This window comes from Symphodus melops (genome assembly GCF_947650265.1).
Source record: "Symphodus melops genome assembly, chromosome: 5".
Taxonomy (NCBI): Eukaryota; Metazoa; Chordata; class Actinopteri; order Labriformes; family Labridae; genus Symphodus; species Symphodus melops.
In genome coordinates, this window is record NC_136695.1 from 10,460,916 (window position 1) to 10,479,833 (window position 18,918).

The following is an 18,918-nucleotide window of genomic DNA, read 5'->3' on the forward strand; positions in this document are numbered from 1 at the left end:
GATTATCTATAAACATAGCATACAACGTTGGCTTTAATCGCAAACAAAAGTAATAATCATAATTGTGCAGAGGAGGTCAAGATGCTTGATTTACTTGATTAAATGATCTATATCGAAAGAGGAGGCATCATGGAAAATAGAAAGAAAATAGGACTGGGCATGTTGTTACAGCTGTCACTGTGGTCATCATCACCACTAAAGCAACACAGTCATCAGTTAACAAACTTTCAGCATCATCATTGTCATAATGCAGGGCAATGCAGTGAAAAGCATGATGACAGCGAGGACTTTACCACCAAAGAGATCTAGAGTCGGGGCGGCTGCAGACTCTTCGGTGGTGGTGTCTGTGGCGGTTGTGGTAGCGGTGGTGGAAGAAGGGGTTGGGGCAGCGGGGGGAGCGATAGGGGCGATGATAGTCGGCGCCTCACTAGAGGTGGGAGGGGTGATGGCGCTGGCCCCTGTGTCGGTGGGCTTCATAGCGAACAGATCCAGCTCTGGAGCAATGTCTGCACTCCCCTCTGTCGTGGCAAAAGGGTCTTCAGGAAGAGCAGCAGGGGGTTGGTGTTGAGAAGTTAGAGAGGTTAGAGGGGTTTATGATTAGAGAAGAAGGGAAAAAGGACGGGGAATTAGTGGAGGGTTTGTTAAAGCAACAAGCACTTTTGTTAGGCAAGACACTTGAAAACAAAGAAGCTAAAACCAAAGAGAAATGGGATTTTATTTTATTCTTGTTGTAATTGTTGTTCATTGGCAAACATGCATTATTTTTAAAGATGAGGTCACTGAAATCATCGACATGACCCTTGTGCATTGTTGGCTATAGTGATGCTAACAGGTAAAAATAGTGCTTAAATGATACAGTATTAGACTGCTAGCATTGCAGCGAATGCAAGTGATTAAAGAACTTGCTTTCTAATTGGCTCAAGTTTCGAAAGACTGAAAGCTAGCAAGGCTTATAATTCCGTGAGGGCAAGTCCCAAGGATGAAGAACGAGCAGATCAACACACAACTACGAAAAGTAGGTAAATTAGGTTTAGACCAGATACTCACCAAGGCAACACTAACAGTAAAACAGCATAGTAGCATTTAGTACTATTTCTACTCTCTGTTACAATTTTGTTGTGTACAAACATGTATGAGTCTGTATTCTGAAAGCCACAAACATCACACAAGATTAACTATAGTCTAGAGGAGAACTTTTCATTCAGCTTATGAAACTAATTTGCAAAAATACTTGCAGAGAAATTGCAATGGTCCTGCAACATGAAGTGAGAGAGATTAAAATACAATGTCATATAGAAAAAGAAGATTGCTGGACAATGATTAGCAACATCATAATCATCTTGATCAAGAAGTATCAGAGATGAAAATCAAAACCAACAGCATCTTTCTTAAACTACATCTAACAGCTGACCTGTTCTTTTTAATGCAGTATTGACTGGATGAATATTAACAGGCATACAGTAGTTTACATAAGGGAGAGGGAGGTCCATGACTTGGGCAGTAGAGCAGGATTTGGGGCGAGACAGTAGGCCCTGAGTGCTAAGGTTTCTTTTACTGTCTCCTATGGAAGCAGAAGCAGCTTCATAAAATAAAAGCAACAACAGCTTTTACGTTCACACACACACACACACACACACACCCATATACTCTGACACACACTTTCACCAAAAGCTGTTTTGTCACCCACCAGATCCGGCAAATGCATCAGCAGCAGGACCCGCGGCCACAGCGGCAGGACCGTCTCCTGGGGAAGGTGCAAACGCATCTAGGGTATTGCAGACGTAAACAGCCAGAACGCAAACGCAAAACATAACACCCGGGGCCAACATACCAACAGACACATGGATGTAAAGAACAAAAATGAGTAAACAGATGGAATGGACAGGAAAAACAAAAATGAGAGGTCAGAATCAGGAAAAAGCTGAGAATACAAGAAATATGCAGCCCAGTTACTTACAAGGTCTGATGTGGTTATCCTATAATTACATTTTAAGTTTTAAAGGGCTGCATAATGCTTCATTCAGTGAGTGCACTTCCAGTGCAGGTTTGTGAAATGAGGCAAGTTGTCACAAGTTTTCTATACTCTGTGACAGGGGGGGAAATGTAAGTTCAGGGAAAGACAAGGAAAAATCTCTCTGTGAATCAATATGGCTTATTCAGCAGACATTTGATCCTTCTCCAAAGTAAGAGTTCAAGTTAGTGTTTTCAACAAAATGCCCAATTATCACATTATAAAATCCAGTTTCATCACGGTGACACATTTATGAAACTGTTAGTGAGCCATAATGGGGGAACCATTCAGGGTTGGTTGACAACAGCAGCAAAAAGCAGCAAATCCCCCAAATACATGTCAAAATAGCAGATGTATTACATTTCAGTGGGTTTATTGGTGCACAGGATCTGATAAAACTCTCTTTTGACTGTGTACAACATGTTGATATTTAACCTCATTAGTGCCTTTTTTTGTAATCATGCAGCTCTGAGTAAACCCAGTGAAAAGCAAAAGTAATCCACAGTACCGGCTCATACTTTTGGCATGTGCCTCATCAGTGTTTTGCTCTGTGCTCAATGCAAAACAGAGTGTGAACACTTGACATTATATGTCAGCATTCAACGCGTTGCACATGGCCGCAACAAATAGGATGTTAAAAACTTTAGAAAGAGGAAAGGGATAAACCATGACATTTGAGTCACAGCACTGTGCATCCATTTTTTTAGATTTCTTTAAATTTGAAAATCTTCTGAAGTCTGAACGAAGTCTTCTGAAGCAACATCTGTTCTCAAAGTGCTTCTGGAGGAGTGAAGTTTTGGACGTTTTTCTGTTCCAGATGAGATTGTCAATTTTGTGCCACATTCACCAAATTACAAACTTTACAAAATTACTTATTTGATTGTTTCTTCGTAATGTCTTATATGTCATCTGTCATATTAAGTACAAAAGGGCTGCCATATGTCAAATATTTGAGAGAGAACTCTTAATTGCAATAGACACTTTTTGTAATTTAATTTGTTAAATAGAGAGTTGAAAGTTCCTTAAATACATCTACTATTTTAATAAATGTTTCACGGTGACTGTTGGGTAATCATTAGTTTAAGAAAGGATGTGTTACCCTCTGACTCAGATGTATCGATATACATGAAAAGTACAAACTAGTGCTAATGTTAATAAAGTTTTACATCATCTCAGGATGATATTCTTATCAATCTTCATAAATAAACAAACAAGAAATTTCTAATCTGATTGGACATTTTTTGTTGATTTATGATCAAGAATTTCAGTGAGCAGACTCATATTTTTCTACTTCTTTATAATGACTTTGTAAACAAGGGAAGCTATCTGTCAAGTAATGGTGGGGATAGTTCCTGACAAGCAGGCAAGCTGTCACGTAGTGTATTCCTGTCTACATCCTATACTTGAACCAGACTGACCTCCGAAAAGGTCCATGTCTGAGGCAGCAGTGGCAGCAGGGGCGGCAGGCGCTGAGACGGGCAGTGAGGTTGGCACCGTTACAGCTGGGGCAGCAGTGGTAGCGGCAGCGGGGGCTGAAGGCGCAAGGGCCGCAGCGGAAGCAGTGGCTGTGACATCAGCAGCAGCATCAGACTCTTCCTCCGCCATGAGAGCTTCAGAGGCTTCATCAGTGGCGGTTGGAGTTGCTATGCAGATAAACCCCATAATCCAAATACCAGGACCCAGTCACAACCCCAAGAGAGCCCAAGAGAGCGCAATATGAAGAAAGAGAAGATGGCAGAAAAATGTAAGAGTCAGAGAGACTTAAAAAAACCGGGAGAAAAAGATTTCCACAGGAGATTTTTAGAGTGCTAAAGATCCAAATAGCTTGACAGAAGAGGCAATAAGAAATTTAGGTAGAAAGCCAAGTAGGAGAGTGAAAAATGAAGTGCCTGCAGACATTCTGTCCATAGCACAGTGCAGTCAACATCATACTCACCCACAGCCAAAAGATCTGCACAAAAAAACAGACAGAGACAGACACAGGTGAGAGAGAATGAATAAATGGCTTCTTTTAAGTATGGAGAGTTGTGATGAAATGTAGACAGCTGTATCTGCGAGCTGCCCATATTAGGGACAAGAAAAGGTGTGTCTTATCTGTGCAGAGAAAGGCTACAGTTAAATTCAGTTAACTTTGCAGTAATCAGAGAGTGGAAACAGCTTTATAATAAAAAATCCGCATAACTCAGACAGCAGTTCAAAATGGTAAATTTTCTTTTGTCATATTGTGGGGTGTCACCTATAAAGGTCACCATTTGTTGTTGTATTTTAAGAGAATGACCTGCTTTTACTGTCAACCTTTCCTGAGCATAGTATCTTTTTTTAAACCAATTGTCTTCTCTTTTTCTCTTTGAAGCAGCTATCAGTTTACCAAAAGGATGTGAACTTACTACACGTTTTAGAAATGGCTTAAAGTAATGTAATGAAAATTGTTTCATCAATAAATAGGAAGAAACCATACCATTTTTAATTGTATTCCTTCATAAAAAGGACTTATTGCTAAAGCCTTGCCCTGAGAAACAGTCCCTAATTAAGCATGGGAACTGAATCATTCTCTTCACATGTAGAAGTGATGTGCCAGGGAAAAATAAAGACAGGTATTCCCAAATAAAATACTTTCTTTGTTTAGTGTCCTTAATTACTCTAAAATTATTACTTTAAAATTACAAAGAGGAGTATTAGTAGTATCTCCACTAACGGAAAGGACTGAAACGTAAACTTTGTTTTTGCTTTACAAATAAAGTAATTGTTAAGTTTTCTTTCTCGCCTCAGTTTTGCTTCTGCTAACTCTTTTGTTACTTTCCACTTAGCTGCCAACTTTGATGCATCACACTACCACACACATTTTCTATACAACACCACAACTTAATAGTTGACTTTTATATCTACTTTAGTTGTCTCTGTTAATGTTTTGAGTATTTTTTTTTTATTTCTGTGTTGCTTGTTGTTTCTGTTTATTTGCCATTGCTTAAACTGTCATGTCTATGTCCATATTTTTATTTTTGTACTTGTCCACTTTATCACAAAATAAAAAAAAATATATATATATATAAAAAAAAGAGATTCTTAGTTTTGATCAATAAACTGAGTCTATCTGCATTCCAGGCTAACTTTAGTACCTACAACAAGAGTAAGCCTACTTTTACATTTGTTTGATGAGTTTATACATATCCACCAACTCATAAAGCTAGCTTTATTTCACTAAGCTATAGCTAATTAATCTGCAAGCAGAAGCATTTTCTGTAGGCTGAGGACCCTTTCATCACTTTCCACATGATGAACTTCATAATGTGACCTTCCACAACCAATGTACTCAAAAAATGTTTAAACGGACAAAGAAACAAGTTCTCACCTCCCCATCCTGAAGTGGCTGTAGCGCCCCCTGCTGCTGAGGAGGACATGGGGTCTAGATCCAATAAGAAGCCATCATCAAGAGCACTAGACGGAGAAAAAGACCATATTGACTGAGGGAATCTATTTCTGTTGCAGTATTGATGCTTGAGTACTCGTGGAGTTCAGTTTAACACTTTGTCTTATTGTTGAGTGTCTCTTACTTGCTTGCAGCAATGCTACGAGCTGGTGCGGTGGGGGTGACAGAGGGTGGAGGAGGTTTGGCAGGAGGCCCAGGACGTGCAGGGGGCCTGGCGGGTGCAGTTGGGGGCGCTGGTTTTGCTGGGGCGGCAGCAGCAGCAGCAGCAGCAGGTGTGCTGTTGTTGGCTGTTGCATCCTGCAGAAGAGATAGACCCCAGATAACAATCACGATAGTGATTAACAAGTTACATAAAGTGATGTGATTCAACCGCTTTTTTACACACAACAACTTGCGTTAAGCAGTAACAGATAAGTGTAAAATCAGAGGTCAGATGATGCTTTTACAGTTTTTATTGAAACTTATGCTGCAATATCTGTGTTTGGATGTTTAAAAGTGCTAATATAAATACTGTAAGACTTTTATTAATACTGTACAGCCTATGCTATTTATCATGAAACATAGCTCACCTTAGTGGGGGACCTGCAAAAACAATAAATGCACATAAGTTAATGATTTAAATGCTCTTACAGAGATTAGAAACAAAGTGACCGCTTTAATATCACTTTAGTCTTTTTAGACAGGCCATGCTTCAGCAATCCCATTTAGTAAACGTGCAGTAAATGGATCCATGCGGCTGATTAATAACATCTTGGCCCAGGTTGCTCTTTAACAAAGTTTTGCTGTTCAACATTGCAGACAACAAGCATCTCAAGCTTTGTTATAGTCTGGGCTTAATTGTGTTTGTTTATTTATTGATTGACTGATTGATTAATTGATTGATTGAATTTGATTTTCAGGCAAAGTCTGAAATTTGTCAGTAATCACAGCAGCACCATTTGCAACATAACCATGGAAGAAAAGATACAAAGGTACAAACATTTGACACAGCATTCAAACACCTGTACACACATTGAGAGGCTTTCAACTTGCTTTGATGTGGGATTCAGCTCCATGATCTATTTTAGGATTGACTGGTTTAAAAAGAGTGCTTCTTTTTGACCTTATTAAAGGCTTGGGACCCTGTATCTCAAGTTTGATGGTAATAGTTTGTATTCACTGTTCAGAGCGGGGTTAGGGGTCAGAGATGATGTTGAACATGTTTTCATTGTAGGCTGAGTCATAGAATCTCTCAAGAAGTTGGCCATCAATTTTTGAACAGATTCTTGGTGAAGCTGTTTAGACATTGGTGTTCAGTTGGATAATGACAACATACATATGTTAGTAATCATGCCAGAACGATGTCATGACTTGTCATTGCGCACTGTGTCAATGAAAGCAATGGTTTAAATTTTGTTTGGCCACAAATGCAAACATGTAATAAGAAATGATAAGCAGTATATGTTTATATTGACCTGCATCTTGAACAAAATGCTTACACAGTACACAGATATACTAATGTCAGCTGTTTGTTCAGATGTCAGTTCTATTGCAATACTGAAATCCTTAATGGAACATAAAATTAATGTACCAATACAATGATGGTCAAATAATGTTCTCATTGACTGTACTTACTTATCCCCTCTGAGTTAAGTAATTAGAGAAGAAATACATGTTAGAGATGTGACAGAAGTATCACAGATAAATTACAGGATTTCTGAAGTTTCAGCTCTGAGTTACTGCAGGTCAATGACAAAAAACAAAAACATACGGCTTTTTCCCCTCCAGTGTGTTGAGGTGGGTCTCCAGGGACTCCAGAAGACTCTCTGGGGCCTGTAGAAAAAATGAATTAAGAAACACTATAAAGGTCAGCAACGTTCAGAGAGGCTGACAGTACACTCCATCATGAACACAGAATACCAAACAGTTCAATAGATATGCTGTGGAACTGATTTGTTCCACATTTCCCATTTGGTTAGAAAGACTTGTTTTTTTTAAGACTAATTCCTTGTGTTCCTCATCCTCATAATCCAAAAAGAATAAATAATGGGCAAAATAAAATATAGTGCAAGGCACGTGGCTGAAAAGGATAATTGTCCTGGGCTTGTGTTCAAATCAAACAGTGACTTCAGGTATTAAAAAATGAAGCCAATGCAGACAAAAACAGCCAATGCAGAGCAAAAGCCTACAGTTCATAGAGGATCTGACTCCAGCCCCGGGAGTCACCAACAAAACACATTGAAAAAGACAGGTTTTTTTCAACAAAAATAAGCCTGTTAACAGCCTGGTGATTTTTGTCATAAGGCATCTGATTTAAGTTAAAAACAATATGTGTTATCCATAGTTAGGTACGTAGCTGACCTGAGTGAAAGGCAGTTTGTCAAGAGGCTTAAAAGCCGCCTCAGCTCCAGCTCTCAGCCTGTTGTTCGGTTGACTGAAAGATCAAATTTACAGCATGGAGACTGCTGCCAATAAGCCTCATCCATTAATGTTTGCAGTGTATGGTTCAGCGAATACCAGGTAAGCATGCTATGCGAATGGTACAGAGTGAGTCACAATCCTTATTTACTGATCCTCATCTCACTTGTGCCGCTTTACAAAATAATCCAATCAATAAGATTCATTGTTCTGGTTCTCATAAGGATTCATTCAATTCTCAGATTAATTTATCTCTGAAATCCAGTCTGTCACTGGGTTCATTGTTTTTAGTGCACATTGCACCTCTTGGTTACAACATGTTAAAGCACCAAACTTGCTGTTTGTTTACAGCAAAAATTATGCATTCAGTTGTACCCCTTTTGTTTTTTGTTCCTTAAAGTTATAATCTCACCAATTCCATACTATGATAAAGCAGAGTCAATAAAACACATGAATTAAAAACTGATGTCAACTAAGTATTACATGAAAGTTTTGACTATTTAATCTTCAGTTATGTTAATGTACATTTTGCTTTTTACAAAGGAAGATAAAATATAAATAGAACTCAAAATAAAACAGTAAACGGTTTAAGGTTATAGTGGGAACAGTTTGTCAGTCAGTCACAATGCAAATCTGCATGCTCTACCAGGATATACAGGCTTTTATCACCTTCTGCCATGCAGGAACAAGAATGACTAAACATCCAGTTTTCAGCCAGTTAAAAAGGTCAATAATTCACTTTCAATAATTTCATGCTCCATTTCCTTTATACACCTGCCCAAAGACAAAGAGAGGCTGATAATTTTTTGTCTTGGCACTGAAAGGAGTGTGTAGACAATTTATCAACCAGACACTATAAAGTGACTGGCCTCTTCTCAAGGAACAAAGCGGGCTGTTCTGAAGACAAAGGACAGGGACTAGAACTCTATTAATGAAACGTTCAAACATATAAAGAAGCGGCTCTTGTTTAAAGAGACTAACACTGAACTGTCTTCATTAGCATGTGACTGATTCACATCCACGGTAAATGTTTGTACTATGATCCGTGATGCTGCTTTTATCTAAAAAAGTGTTTTCTAAATCTGCCTCCTGCCCTCACAAATTAGCATGGAAGTGTGCATTAGTGGTGTAATTTACATGGAGGGCTAGAGGGTAATATTACGCTGTTGTAATTGTGCAGATGTAATTAATCCTGGGTGGGATAAGCGTATAAAGTGGTTTCTAAAACTAAGATTAATACACTTAAGCTTGACAGACAGGGAGGATTGATATAGTTTGCTCCTCTGGACACATTAGTAAGGTTTTGTCATCAATGCTGTGCCACATCTTTAAACAGCAACAGCTGATATGCAGGTTGGGCTGTGAGGATTAATGATGTCTTTATGATGATTTATGGAAGAGTAATTCTGCAAACACTGTTGCATACCTGCTATAAAGGACATGTTGGCATCTAAAAATGGATTGAATAGGTCTTTATTCATTATGTATCTTTTATATTATCAGGCTAGCTGAGGGACACCTTTTCCTAACAAACAAGCAAGTAGACAGTGCCAGTCACTAAGGAGACTGTAGACCAAAATGTTTCTACAGTGAACATTAAAATGTAAAGTACTCTCAAGACATATATATTTAAAGTCTTAACTGCCTTCATGCGCCTTCAAGAGAGTTGTTGAGGGAGGCAATAATGAGGCAATAACGTAGATTGTAAAAGTAAACATGTTAGCTTTAAAAAAGGTGGATGTGTCAGCTAAGTTCAGAAATCAAGTAAGAATAAAGTTCAAAATCTGCTAAATAGTGTGCAGTGGCTCCCTATAGCAGATAATAAGTTTACCTTTTACCAGGACTGATTTTTACCTACATACAGATACAAGGCAAATAGCATGATTTATTCCATATATGATAAACTGTATGAGTATTATAAGCTAAGCTAGCTGCCCTCTTGATTTGGCTAATATTTAGCATGTCGACAGGAGTGTTTCATCAATCTTCTTTCCTAATTCTAAGTAAAAAAAACTGAATACATGTTAAACTACATCTTATTTTGCCAACCAATCTAGCCCAGTAATATGAGACAAGCTATTAGCTCTGGCTCAAGCTAACCTAACGCCCCACTTGCATGTCAAGAAGTTATGGATGGAACTGTTTCTGAAGATCTTTAGAAACACCCCATTTCCAACTCAATTATATAGCAATACAATTATGCATGTAATGGATATGTTTCATACTATTAGCTTTCTGTAGCATAAGTTTAAGCAGACAGCATTAGAGCATGCTTCCATGCAATCCTTGCTGTCATATTTGAAAGTACAACTTAAGCTTATAGAGATTCCACAACAGACTTGAGTTTACTCCCTTGAGGCTCATTCCAAGACAAACCACGAGAAAACAGGCCTCTTTTTTCTTTTTTTTAGTGGGATTCACTTATTAAATCGAGATAAAAAAAGGAAACGTGACTCTATATCTGTTATGGAAGCTCTGCAGCACAGTTCAAGGTTTACAATCTGCTGTGTTTTTTATACAGTCGTTGAACTAAAGCTATGTTTAGCTCAGAGTTTTAGCAGTGGTAAACAATGCCTAGTCAGCAGCATTGCTCAGCATATCGCAGCTTAACCAATAGCCTCATCAAGTCATGTCATCCCACTTCATCACAGTGCTGATGTCTGAAAGCTGGGTGTGCACTCGCTCCTGTGCAGTGTGCTATAGCTCAGTGCACTTAAAGAGAACTCAAATGTTAACCTTTCCTAAGCTGGTTGTTCCCATAAGCTAGCTCTGTGCACTATACACACTACTCACACTCTCAGCCTCAATGATCAATCTGCATCTCTGCAAGTGAAAAGACAAAGGGGGGGCCACATGGGCAGTCAATCACCACAGAACCACAGTTCGTTGGTTGGAAGTGCTCAAAGCTTACAGCAGGATAGGCCTCCCTTTTATAATGTACTGTGGCTGTCTGTGAAATGACGCATTATAATCAAGGGAGAGAGATTACGCTGAATACAGCAGGAGAAAAGAAAAAGTAGAGTTAGACATTCAAACTACATGCATCATAGTTAAACAAAACACATGCTTTGTTAGTATGTAGCCTTAAAAAATAGCAAATCCTTTTCAGTTAAAAGGTTTTAAAACACAAGTTGATTAAACAGGTAACATACATAAAGGTAAGAGACGCCTTTGACTGTCTTACCTGGGTAAGTTCAGGGATGTCATTTTTGTCTATTCCCACTTGCTGTAATAGAAGACAAGGACACTTCTTTATTCTTCATTTCGAAGGATTAAAAAAATAAATGAAACTGAATAAACAAATGAAAACCCGTTACAAATCACAGATCGTCCTCTTCATTATATAATACACTACCTCTGCAATTTTGAAGAACTCTGAAACCCGGGTCATTCGTGTCAGGAATCTCTTGTAGATCTCAAGCCCATCTTTACACTGGCTTCTTTTCATCTGGAAGAATTTTTCTAGACAACAGAGAACATGGACATTTAAATTACCCGTAAATTCCGTACTATTGAGCGCACCTGGATATAAGCCGCACCGGCTAAAAATAAGTAAATAAATGTATTTGTACATATATAAGCCGCACTTGATTATAAGCCGCAGGTGTCCACGCTATAACAAGAGCTATTTACACAGACGTAGGCTACCGGTAACATCCGCAAATACTGTAGCGTCCGTACGGACGTTAAAGGACGACGAGAGCGTTCAAATAATAACTTTTACTTAACCCGATCACTGTCGGCCGTGACCACGCCGTTTACAGCAGAGAGCAACACACGTAACTTGCCGTAACAATCCAACTCTCTCCCCCAGCGTTCTCTCATACAGCCACTCAACACGTTCTCGCTGGTGCATTCACTGACTCTCCACATAATCGGAATTATGAACACATTATCAACTACTGACTTTACAACATGAACCGTTACAATACGAAGCCTAGCCGACGGTGTCTGTAACACGGCTGATGAAAAAGATGACCGTAATATATTTCACAAGAAAAAGTCCATCCATTCACTGCCTCAGAATGACTTCATTACTCACTTCCTCAGTCTCTGTTGTCGCTGTCAGTGTCATCTTAACGTGCAGCAGCTCTGTTAGCTTCTTTGACAGCCAGGTCGATCGCCTTTAACTTGAAAGCTGCATCATATGTATTTCTCCGTGTGTTTTCCATCATGAGGGTGCGTGCATGAAGCGCAAAATGACTGATATTAAGATCCGGCGTGACGAAGTCAAATGCAGAAGCTCATTGTCCCCCATAAAAAATCCATGCATTAGCCGCACCGGAGTAGAAGCCGCAGTGCTCGAAGTGTGAGAAAAAAGTAGCGGCTTATAGTCCGGAATTTACGGTAAACGTATAGCCAACTGAAATCCCCCGCCAAAAAACCCCAAAACAATTATCACGTTATCTGTGTTCCTAATCTGGACGTATTTTAGTCTTATGTGACTGGAGCTTAAACATGCATCAGTCAGGTGAACAATTGCACTGGTTTGCAAGTCTCATAACCATCAAACACACAATCTATTTATATAACACACATGTTTTTGTTTCTGTAAATACTCATTAAAGCACCAAGTATCCACCCAGTCACAGTTAGAGCAAGTTCGATTAAGAAATAGAACTGGATATGTGATCTAATCAAAATTGTTGACTTCATCAACAAATGGCTCAGGGCTGAGTGGAACTGCTTGGATAAGGATGATGGAAGTATTTAGTGAAAGACACTAAAGGAAGAATGTGTGACATTTTACACAGCAGAAATCAAGTATATCCTCTGTAAATGTCTCTCTATGTCATGACTGTCCAATGAGTGAGAAGCGCTTGTCCCACCAGCTGTACTGTTGTCGGAGTCGTGTTTTTCCATGGAACGGACGGCCTTCCCTATAAAGCTGTTTTAGTCAAGAACTAGAGAAAAAATTCTATTCAATTCAAAAAACTTTATTTGTCTCCGGGGGGCAATTCAAGGGGATAACTAACTGCTTTTTTGGAAGTCACATAAGTGTCTTTAGATCACTGTTATTCTGTGTCGATTTTTTAGGAAAAAAGTGACTTTTTTACCTAAGAGGTTGATGACGCCGTCATTGTAGCAGGCATACAATTTGATCAGATCTTTGAAGAGGAGCAGGAAGCAGGCATTTATCACTCCGTTGTTTAGGTCTTGTTGGTTCACCTAAAAGACAGTTTGGTAAAAGATTTCACAGATGAACAAATGGGACACAAAATAACAAACTTACAAAGAAAAAGACAAGTCCATTTTCTCAAGGGCTGATGTTAAAAGTCAGCCCAGTGCAAAGTGAAAGGAAAGTTTTTGTGGTGTTTTTCAGTCTCTTTGTTTAAAGGTAACAACATATAAAATGGACGTTAACATCCACACCATGGGTATTTATGGTCTCTGTTACAATAGACATCTACTTTAGGTATGTTTTGGGCTTTTAAGCTTTTATTTTAGAGATAGGGCAGAGGATAGATTCAGAAATCTGGGAGGGAGAGAGTGAATGACATGTGGGAAATGAGACACAGCTAGGATTAAAACCTGGCCCACCTGCTTGGAGGACTGTTTCCATAAATGTGGAGCACACACTAACCACTAGGCTATTAGCGTTCCCCAGTAGATGTCATTTCAGCAAACTCTTTGATGGACACATTTGTAAGATGGTCTGTAACTGAAAAGTCCCCATGGGTGCTTCTACATGTCTACTTTATTGGCAGCTCTTCTCACACCTCTGTTTATTCCTCGTCCATATTAGTAACCTTGCAATGTGACTTTGCTCCCTATTATCGAGTGTCACTCACCTCAAAATCCAGCAGTGCGTCAATCTGGCTCTGCAAGGTGGGCATTCCTTTCAACAGCTTCTCTACTGTCATGTTCCTCATCGCTCCCTCAGCTCTGAGACAGAGGAAGAAACAGAAACAGTAAGAGTCATGTAGAACTGACAAATAATCATTTGGGTATCATGCAGTCTATTTACTGAAGAATACCGGTGTATATATTATTCACCAATGTGTCTGATTTCTATTCTGCAGTCTGCACTTTACTGTCCATGCCGGTTTATGCAGTCAGAGGGACCTTGTGTCAGTGAGCTGAAAAGAGCTGCCTATCCTATGAGTATGAGTAATAACATATTCTGTATTTATCCCTGCACTCTGTATACCCAGTAAAGACAAGCACTTGGCAAAAGGCCTGCCTGGCTGGAGGTAACTGAGTCCACAGAGGCCGTTTCTTTTTTTTCTTTTTTTTTCAGAAAAAATGAATCACAAAACATTTTCAAAGGAATCCATAATTTTGCTGAAATAGTCACACAGAAAGGTGCAGTCAGGAGGAAAAAACAGTACCCCTTCTTGACTCGGATAAAGTCAAAAGACATCTGTCTGTAGGCGAAGGACTTCTCGTTCAGATAGCGGCTGTAGCGTCTGATGAACGTGGACATGTCGTAGCCTGAGGAAGACACAGAACATATGTTCAGTCTCAAATCTCCCAGCAGAGGGAAAGAGTATTACTGCACGTCTTCACAACCTCAATAATAATTGACTGTTTTCTCCCTACACATGTAGTATGTGATGTATAGGTTATAAACATCTTATTCTTTAAAAATAAAGCATAATTTTGTTGTTTTCTACTGTCCAAGTGATAATTATGTAGATGAGGAGATCGAGACGACTCTCTTGTATAAGCCCAGGAGCTATTAGCTTAAGAGCAATGGGATTCTGTATTTTGTCAGTGTGTGAGGTCCATTGGCTCGGTAAAAAAAAAAAAAAAAAAAGAACTCCTCAGCTTTCTTTAAATTCAGCCAAATGAAATAATGACTTGATCAATGAAACTCATTCTAAAATGTAATCAAGAATGCCTTAAAGTGACATTATCATGTAGAAAACAGTTAAATAAATTAAAAACCTCAGACACGGTCACACGTCACATCATTTAGAAACATGTTTTGTGTGTCAAACTCTTCCTTTTCTCCATTCGTGTTTAACATTCACGTCATACAACCATGGTCTTATTCCGTCATGTAATTATGTGCAAAACTACGTAAGAAAAACCCCCTCTCAGACAGGGGCTGGCTCTGAGAGATGAAATGTTCACTGACCACTAAAGCTCAGCTTGAAGACTATTTAAGGTGGGAAACAGCACAATCAAAGGTTAAGGAAAAACATACATAGACTTTGACATACAGAGTTTTTCTTTCAACTTTTCCCCAGTCTGGTCCCCCTTGTAGACAAAATGTCCATTACAAAAAGACTTTAAACCCAGTGTTTATCACTATGGGAGAGTGCATCTATCTCCATGGTGATCAATCAATCAATCAATTTTTATTTGTATAGCGTCAATTCATAACAGGTGTTATCTCGAGACACTTTACAAAAAGCAGGTAAAGCACCTTACTCTTTGTCTGTTAACATTAAGAAAAGAGCAGGTAAACAGACCATGCTCATCGTCATGTTGACAAAAAGCAGGTAAAGGACCTTACTTATGACTATATTACAAGAGCCAGCTTAATCCGTCATAGCGTGGCAAGAAAAAACTTCCTTTTAACAGGCAGAAATCTTCAGCAGACCCGGGCTCATGAAGGAACAGCCATCTGCTAAACTGCAGATGGGTTTAATTGAAGGGAGCAGGGAATAATGAAGCTTAGACTGAAGAATGGATAGAAAAAAAGGGGAAGTTGGCGTTCAAGTCAAGTATAGACTTGTTTTCTGTTGCATTTCTAGTATCTGTCTAAAATCAAGTTATTTTGTCCTCAATGCATCTGTTTCAGGGAGGATCATATGGGAAGAATTAGAATCGCGGGATAAATACATTAACAGAGGTCAACCCCGAATGTAGAGATAACTTAGGGTTAAAAAAGAGATGGAGGCACAATCAGTAAGGAAAGAAACAAAAACCTACCATGGGATCCAGTTTTGTCCAGGAAGTTGGCAAGGTTGAACAATGTGTTTCGAGATGAAAGCAACTGAATGAATTTCTGCAAGAGAAAGAAATATGAAGTTTAGTTCTCCTTCAGGTACAACATGTCACGCATGAGCAACAGCTTCTCATTTTTGTTCAGGAACAAGTAGCTGAAGTTAGTCTTCATAGCCAACACGTAGATGTTTGAGACATTAGGGTTTCTTGCTATAAACAACAACATCATATTCATTGCAGAATTGAATGGACAACACATGTCATAAATTCCATATATCATTTGAGAATCACCAACAGAATATACCTGTTAAATAAACTGTTTATTCCAGCAGTGATGTCTTATGATTTTTAAACAGATGGCTGCTTTAAAATATATGCAACAACCAAGCTTTTTGAAGTTCACAGCTTTCTCAAAGAGACCGTTCAACAACCTGTGAGGCTGCCTGCAGCTGAGGGGGGAGGTGTTATTCTCTACGAGTCTTTTTCAAGTTTAATTTGAATAGAAATGTAGCAGTAATTGAATGCTGAAGCAGCAGTCGTGACTCGTGAGGGGAAGGGTGTTAAAAATGATAAGATGCAGGCTGAGAATCAGGAAACATAGCATGGTAACGACATCAGGCTCCCTCTGCAGAGGATGAGCTTACTCCAGTGACACACAAACACACACATGCAAACATTACACACACACACAGCTGATGCTTATTCAGGTGGCTTCATTTACACAGAGTGGAGCAGAATAACATGAGGGGAGGTTCAGGATGAAAACACCTCCCTGGAGAATTTGTGAGCTACACATTACTTCCCCTCTTCCTTTCATCTCCTCCCCCTCCCCGTCTCTCTCTCTCTCTCTCTCTCTCTCTTTGAGATGGCTATAAATAAACCAGAACCAGGATGCATATTGTAAACATACTATTTGTGGCCTTGTCAAACATGACTTCATGACTCAAAAACATTGAGGACATGCTCCCTCTGAGTCTTTTGCGCCACACAAACCAGAGTGCAAAGATTTGGAGAGGGGTGCTCTCTATGTTTCATTGCATTGTCTCTTTTGTAATCTGACTGAACTATACCAATATATCACTGTCCCCTTTGTGCTGCATCTGTCTAACTCTTTGGGTTCTCCCTTGTTGCCCTATGATGGTCTTGCTCTTTCTTCAGCTGTCAGGTCACGAAAGGGGTCAGGGGGGTCACGACAAGACAACAGAGGGTCAGTCCCTTTGCTGATCCATAGACTGCTCATGACATCTATGGAATGAATGTAAAAAATTAAAGTGTATGATGCAGAGAAGCCCTGAAGAGTGAAATAAATGGCATGGAGTCACAAGGTCAAACAATATACAAGGGCATTCCATTGCTATTATCCCCTCAAAGAGATTATATCCATTATCTATCAACACACACTTACTGCCAGAAGTGAAAATAACTTCTTTGTTTACCTTCAAATATAGCCTTAAACTGGCATCCATTGTTGTTTTGACAGTAAAGGCAACACAATAATCAACATTAAATTACTCTTGAAGTTTCATAGTTTCAGATTCAGGTTCACCTTTTTAATTTCAGCACTCAACCATACCAGCTGACCAATTAAACCAAATGACCAATTATCACCACCAGAGGCCTATACTACAAAGCCTGCAGGAGCTGAACTTATGTAAATAAAGAAAATGATAGTGTGGAATCCACACAGCACGCACAAAGGGTTAAATGTGCACAAACTGCACTACCAAGCAGATAGCGTCCTGGATGCAGCATTTGCATCTATCTCATTCAGGAAAATTTAAAAATGCAGGGATCCTGTGCAAAGAAGCCTTGTTACAAATACCATCTAATCTACACACAGTAGACTAGCTCAAGTTGTCACAGGCCGTAACAGTATCGCCATTGAGACCCATGTATCAAATCAGCACAATTTCTCCTTCAATCTATTTTCTCTCTATCTGCTTACACAGACAAACACAAAAGGAGGGCGCAAACTTTCTAGTGATCACGAAAGCAATTCCTGCCTCTGTTTTAAATAAATGATCTGGTAAAGTTTGTTGATATTACATTAACAGTACTATTATCAATATAATCAGGATGGAATCAGTCGAGGGCTTGAACTGACACCCCCACCTGTGTTTCCCTTGACGTTCGGAGAGAAATTTTTGACAATAATTTTTACATTTTTTAAGTACTGCATCAAAAAAAATCCTGCAAAAATTTCGCCTCCCCCTCTAGCTCATCATCTTTATATGGGCAAAACAGCTCCATCAGTTTAATGTGCAGCTCCACGCAGTCAGTTTTTCTCCACATGGAGGCGGAAAATGAGAGCAGACTTCACAAAAGCAAGACCACCTTGTGGGCGTGTTGCGTAGGCATATTATTAGTGCAAATAATTTTATAGATAGTGAGCTTAAATGAAGCAGATTGCGGGTGCTATTATTCTTAGTGGCCCATTGTGTTTGGACGCATTGTTAATGAGTGCCAATCGAAAATGTCAGTAAAATGACCTAAATCCAAACCCTTGAACTGATTCTGTCGTGTATGAGCTCTATGATGGACTATGTGACTTTTAGCATTGACACCCCATTGACTGGAAAGTTCCCAGTTCTTTACTGCTTTCATCAGTGATCATATATATTTTGATGTGGGTTAATGGCTTGTATAAGTGGGGTCCTTCATCAAGATGACCAGCAGGTCTACCTGATTAGTATTTAAAGCATCCAGTTTAGATTATCCACCCTGCACCCTGATATCAGACCTGGTGTTTTCCTTTAATGTATTTGTATTTTATTCAACACTCACATGTGGCCATTAAATCCTTAATAACTGTGTCCCTGACCATACTGTAGTTTAAAAAAAACATATCTTACACATCTTCATAAATCCCTGATGTTTGAGGCCTTACTTATTTATGTCACGTTTATTTGTAAGGACAAGAATGGAGCGAGAGCTCAGGACAGCATTAAGCCTAAACTCCTTTGCTGTCCCCCCCCCCCAGATGGGTTTAACAACACGTCCACTAAACAACGGAAAAACAAAAAAACAGCAAAACAGAACATTACAGGATCCAAACTAGAGCAAAGTAAAACAGGAGTAACAAGATCATTCATCACTACAGGACTGAGTCTACTTTTAATAGTGTTTCCGTTTGGGTCTAAAACGACCCCAGTATAGATTGAGATCTGCAGGTAAAGAATTCAAC

At 39.2% G+C, this 18,918-nt stretch overlaps 1 protein-coding gene across 10 annotated transcripts in view; it reads right to left on the reverse strand.

Moving 5' to 3' along the window:
* snap91a (synaptosome associated protein 91a) overlaps positions 1-18,918 on the reverse strand; it is a 50,808-nt gene that overhangs the window by 10,900 nt on the left and 20,990 nt on the right. For 6 of the 10 annotated variants that reach the window (XM_079343539.1, XM_079343538.1, XM_079343536.1 and 3 more), the window contains exons 3-16: positions 15,720-15,795; positions 14,168-14,270; positions 13,628-13,721; positions 12,893-13,004; positions 11,191-11,297; positions 11,020-11,061; positions 7,189-7,250; positions 6,008-6,020; positions 5,563-5,735; positions 5,361-5,446; positions 3,948-3,962; positions 3,430-3,654; positions 1,688-1,765; positions 294-536 (exon numbers count right to left, since the gene is read on the reverse strand). In XM_079343539.1, coding sequence (XP_079199665.1) covers positions 294-536; positions 1,688-1,765; positions 3,430-3,654; positions 3,948-3,962; positions 5,361-5,446; positions 5,563-5,735; positions 6,008-6,020; positions 7,189-7,250; positions 11,020-11,061; positions 11,191-11,297; positions 12,893-13,004; positions 13,628-13,721; positions 14,168-14,270; positions 15,720-15,795 — 1,429 coding nt within the window. The remainder of the gene's footprint in view (positions 1-293; positions 537-1,687; positions 1,766-3,429; positions 3,655-3,947; positions 3,963-5,360; positions 5,447-5,562; positions 5,736-6,007; positions 6,021-7,188; positions 7,251-11,019; positions 11,062-11,190; positions 11,298-12,892; positions 13,005-13,627; positions 13,722-14,167; positions 14,271-15,719; positions 15,796-18,918) is intronic. The other 4 variants (XM_079343542.1, XM_079343541.1, XM_079343540.1 and 1 more) reach the window with 2 other exon arrangements.